The sequence below is a fragment of the Tasmannia lanceolata genome, unplaced genomic scaffold (assembly GCF_043159265.1).
Source record: "Tasmannia lanceolata isolate RefF3 unplaced genomic scaffold, GAP_Taslan_0.1 ptg000021l, whole genome shotgun sequence".
Taxonomy (NCBI): domain Eukaryota; kingdom Viridiplantae; phylum Streptophyta; class Magnoliopsida; order Canellales; family Winteraceae; genus Tasmannia; species Tasmannia lanceolata.
Window position 1 is genome coordinate 11,767,092 of NW_027518698.1, and position 5,711 is coordinate 11,772,802.

General features: G+C 44.8%; 1 protein-coding gene across 1 annotated transcript; it reads left to right on the top strand.

Annotated features, from left to right (window-relative positions):
* The first annotated feature begins 235 nt into the window (after positions 1–235).
* Positions 236–2,902, top strand: LOC143855466 (uncharacterized). The gene is made up of 4 exons (XM_077365581.1): positions 236–240; positions 348–1,654; positions 1,702–2,401; positions 2,779–2,902. Exons 1-4 carry the CDS (start codon positions 236–238, stop codon positions 2,900–2,902), a joined length of 2,136 nt encoding a protein of 711 aa, XP_077221696.1.
* Positions 2,903–5,711: the final 2,809 nt, after the last annotated feature.

The window sequence follows — 5,711 nt, forward strand, 5'->3', positions numbered from 1 at the left end:
AGCCTACGATTCCTTCCTCATTTGCAGAGGCTTCGAGGCCGAATATTAGTACTGTCCCCGTGGTTTCTGCATCACCGATTGTAACGGCCGTTGGTTGAAAAGAGAAAAGAACGCTTGGCGGTATTCATACCATACATCGGTAAATTATAGTATTGAACGTTGGGTGCGATTAATATTCATTCCTTTCATTGGATCATCAATTACTTTAACTTTAATTGGCTACCGATCTGCAGGTATGAAGTGGACTTGAATCAGGATTTTGAAGATCCCACTTTGAATGAGACCGACGCGATTGAGACCGACTTTGAGAAAAGCCAACCAGGCATAAACGATTGGGACTTCTGTAGGGATTTTGGAGGTGATATTCATGATATTGATTTGGTTCGACCGAACGATGGCAGTAATGACGACAATGAAGAGGACTTCGGTTATGATGAAGACGACTTCGGTTATGATGAAGAGGAATTCTGTTATGATGAAGAGGACTTCGGTGACGATGATGAATTGAGTCATGAGGAGGAGGATGAACCTAGTAATTATGTAGGCGATGCTTTGGGAAATACCAATATAAGGCAGCCGATGGAAGCGGATGAAATGGTTGTAGGGGGTGATGAAGTAAATGTGATCGTGGGACCTGAGGATTTCACGGTCGGGGCAATCTTCCCAAATCTTAAAGTCATTCAGAAGAAAGTCACAGAGTACGCAATCCGGCATCGGTTTGTGTTTGTCCCACAAGAGACAAATACCACAAAGTACGGCGTTAGATGCAAGGATCGTACATGCCCATGGCGTATCACAGGGACCACTTATACATATTATGTTAAGGTAAAAACATTTATCCCTCAGCACACATGCTCAAGCACAATGAAAGGGAACGATCATCCCATGGCCACAGCAAAGTGGGCTGCTAAGTGCTCTCTAGCCTTATTTGAAAGCCCAGAAGATGTTAGGGCTCCTATAATAAGACGGTACATCAAGGCCCACTGGAGTATAACAATGTCGTATCGAAAAGCCCACATGGCAAAGATGATCATACAGGAAATTATGTGTGGGAATGCCGAAGCGTCATATCGCATCCTGCCTGCATATGCTGATGAGTTGGTAAGAAGGAATCCTGGCACAGTAGTGCAGTTGTGCCGAACTCGAGAGCTGCGGCCAAGAGGGGATGATACATTTGGGCGTTTCTTTTGGTCATTTGGACCTAGCATTAGTGCGTTCAATCGAACAGTTAGGCCCCTCGCCCTAATTGATGAGACCCATCTGCGGGGGAAGTACAGGGGGACTCTACTAGCCGCAACTGCGATAGATGGCAACAATGGGTTATTCCCGCTGGCACTTGCAGTAGTCGAGGCCGAGACGTATGAAAGCTGGGTATGGTTTTTGCATTTGTTCCGTCAGAATTTCATTTCGGCAGGACGAGATGTCATCACGATTGGGTCTGACCGGATGAAGGGGTTGCCTAGAGCCGTAGCGGAAGCTCTCCCAGGGTCGTACCATTTCTATTGCATCCACCACCTCAGTGCCAACTTCCATGGAAAATTTAAGAGTGAAGATCTGCGGAAACTTTTTATGAATGCTGCATATTCCCTAAGGGAGGGTGTTTTTAAGGATGCGATGGAGAGTATTAAAACCATGAGTAAAAGCGCAGAGAAATGTAATCGGAGATTCCTAAACAAAATTGGGCTAGCTCTTATTTTGAAGGTTGTAGATATAACGTGCTGACAACTAACGCGGCTGAGAGCTTCAATGCACTTTTAAAGGGCGCAAGGGAGCTGCCTATTGCAGCACTTGTCGAACAGACAAGATGGAAACTATCTGACTTCTTTCAGTACCGTCAGAAGGCAGGTACGAAGTGGACGACTCGTTTGACCCCAAACGCGGAAGACTGGTTGGCCGAACAATGTATTCTAGCAGGTGCTTATATGGCGCACCAGTGTGGTTGGACCGTATATGAGGTGAAGTCCAAGTACCACGTTGATGAGGTGGACTTAGAAAAGAAAACATGTACGTGTCGTTTGTTTCAAACGATGGGAATGCCGTGCTCCCATGCAATAGCAGCCATGGGACTGGACCAACGAGACCCATACAGTTACTGCGGGGAATGGTATCATGCCGATACGTATCGGAGGACTTACGATGGAGCAATTTATCCCACGTTAGACCGATCGCAATGGCCGGAGTGTACCCATCCTTTGCCGTTGGTATTGCCGCCAAAATCAAGACGACAGCCAGGCCGACCGAAAAAAGTGAGAACGGAGAGAGGGATGCAAAGAGGAGTGCACCATAAGTGCGGTACTTGCGGTCAACTTGGACATAATAAGAGATCGTGCAAGAATCCGCCCATCGTAACTCCTCAGCCAAACGTGGTCGCAATCGGGCCTTCCGCAGCAATGGAAAACTGGTATGTAATTTTTGAACTTCTGTTTACTCTTATATTATGATCCTCAATACAATCCGTGCCCCATCTTGAAACTATTCTACTAAATTTGATTGCAGGCCCGTCCTATCCCGCCCGCCTCCGTTCTTTTAAGTAGGATTCTTTTGTTCTATTTTTCGGATCATTTGAATTGAAGGGACTTGGATTTCGTTGATAGAAACTGTTTCGAGGGTCGTCATCTAATGCTTTATCGAAAACTTCTGGTCTAAGGACCAATGAAGCACTGCACAATTCAGAAGTTTGGATTCATCTGAAGATTATGAAGTTATATGGGAATGGCCTAGAATTATGTGTAGTCTATTTTTGAGAAATTTTACTGTTTGATACCCTATAATGTACAGCCTTCAATTTGTACCTACAAAATGGTTGATTAATGAAGTTTGCAACACAAGTTTCATTTTAGATGCTACTTTCATGCCATTTGCAAATGGGGGCAATTATGAAGGCAAGTTTTGTTCTGCCTAAAATCGATATCCCTGATCAAGCACACTCACTGTCAAAAAGTATAAAGCTATATAAATATAAAGCTCCAAAAATATCCAACCATCATATAGCAGCTGTAGAAATATAAAGCTAATACAGCCCAAAACATCCAGAAAGAGACTCAGAATATAGCAAAGGCGTCGGACCAAAAAAATTGAGCCATCAGCAAATAACTGCATCCATCTACTGCTCTGGAGGAGGTGGTGGCGGATAAGAAGAGGAACTGCCCGGGTGCTTACTCGACGGACCACCGGTGAGGTACTGATAAAGGGTAGAGAACTGGGCGTCAACGTGAGTCGAGAGCGATTGGAAACGCGTAGACATCTCTGTGTCAACATGGGTAGTGAGCCGCTCAAACTGCGTGGTCATAGATCGCTCAAGGGCCTCCTGCATGGCTGCGAAACCCTGAGACAAATCCGAAGAGGCATAGGGCGCCGCAGGGGCCTCAGTGTCCGGAGCGTCCTCGTCTTCTTCTTCATCAGGGTCTACGGCAACTTCTTCATCAGGGTCAACGGCAACTTCTTGATTCACAAGTGCCATGCGCCGGAAGGTCCGATCATCAAAAGGAGCGGTGGGAGTGTCGGTTGCCTCACTCTCCAGAGTGATACCGAAGTGGCGAAATACACAGGTAAGGAGCATGCCATACGGCAATGAGGCGCGGTGTCGAGAAAGAGTCTGGAACATGAAGCGAAAGATGATGTATGGTAGACAAAGCCGGCGACCCTCAAGGATGCAATATATGATGTATGCCTCAAGGGGTCGGATGGCATCGGTCATGCCACCGCGTGGGGTGAAGTTGTTGAACATGAAGTTATGAAGCATTTTGGCCACGGGTATGAGGTGAGAAGTTTGCACAAGCATGTTGGGCCGATAGTGCTTCGTAATTCGGCCAAACACAGTGTCGTGATCAAGATCTGGGAGGGAATGGATTCCATTGCTTGGCCAAAAGTAATGGTCAAAGCCGTCGGAACTAATTGCGAGAATCTCAGCAAGTTGATGAATATTGAGTTTGAAGGGGGTGTTCTTGACACGAGATTCAATTCCGAAGTAAGAGGGAGTGATAGTGAGATTGGTATAGAAAAGACAAACTAACCGAGGGTAGACAAGCTCGTTGAGATGAAGAAATTGGGTCCACCCAACGGCATCAAATCGTGCTTGAAGGTCGAAATGGTGGAGAACGTCGGGCTCAATGAATCGGCCGGTGAGGATGCCCCGATTAGCCAGTTTTGGCCATGTCTTCTTGGCTTGGGCGGAGGAGAAGTATGAATCGGAAATAAACTCAGTTTCCCGAAGCAGAGCTTTAGCCTTGGCTCTCTTTCTTGATGGTCCTTCATTGTCTCGGCCGCCGGAGGAACGGCCAAACTTAGGATTTTTCGTTCTAGGCATGGTTGGAAAATTAGGGTTTGAAGAGAAGGAAAGAAAAGAGAGAAAAAGAGGGATTTGAAGCCCTAAATGGAAGAATATGACGAAAGAAGGGGGGAGAAGGAAGAAAAACGGGTTGCATGTAGGATGGAGAGGAGAGATTGGGGAAAAGAAGAGGAAGGGACACCTAAAAGATGGAAAAATGAGAGAAAGAGGAAAGGGTTTCAAGAAAAATGGTGTGGGTAGGGTTTAGGAGAGGAATGTAGGGTTTCGTAAGGAAGAAGAGGATCGAGGATGGAGGGAGTATGGATGGTGGATTTAGGGGGAAAAAAATAAAAAACAAAGGAGGTTTTTGAGATGGAGGAGAAAAAGGGAGAAACAAAAAATGAGAAAAACGAGTCGGTCCACTCTTTATGCGCGCCTGGGCCGACTCTCGGAATTCCGAAAAAGACATTCGGAATTCCGAGACATATTTTTTATCATTTCGGTTACTGCGGAATTTCGAGAAAAATAGCAGAATTCCGCAGTACGAAATTCGAATGTAGACGTTTGGGATATGGGTAATGCGGAATTCCGAAAGAAATCGCGGAATTCCGAGTTCGGAATTCCGAAGCATTTTTCGGAATTCCGCAGTAAGGTTCCCACGAAATTTTTTTTCCTTGCTTAATGTTTTCACAAATTTCTCACTGATTATTGCCCACAATTTGTCATCTGATTTTTTGCCACGGAATTCTGGGTTCAAAACTGATTATTGGTCACAAATTTATTACCGACTGAAGTAATCAAATTTCGGCTTACATTGGATTTCAAAATCTAAAACAAATTTATAGAGTAAAAACCATCATCCATGTATTTGATAAGATCCACATATAGAACAACAGAGATGAGATGTTTTCGTGTTGGAATGTGTACCACTTACATATCCGTGTAAAGCCTATCTTATTTACAACAGCATTTCCTGCTGGTTGGTAGAAAAAGACAAACCAAATACAATGTTGATATAAAAAACGATTCGGAATTCTTCCGAGCCTTTACCCACATATAAACATTACAAGGATATTTTTTCTTACAAGCCTACATTTCAAATGGAATTCAACCTCGCCAAGCCTGCCTGTTCATGAACTCCTACAAGTTCAGAACCGTGCCACACCGGCCTTCTAAGAAATCCTCAAACAATTGTCGTCTCATCAGCGCTATATCTGCCTGACTGAACTCAGGCGGAACGTCACGTGCGAGGCAGTCCATCTCCTTAAGCACAAACAGCCCGCAATCATTGCTGCAAAACAACAACACATCATCGACCACGCTCTTCCACAATAAATTTAAACTTCCAAACTGATTTTAAGTGAACTTTATTACCTGTTGAGTTGTAAGGGCCTCTTCTCGACTTCCACCACTCTAAAATTGTTTACATCGAAGTCCCACATAC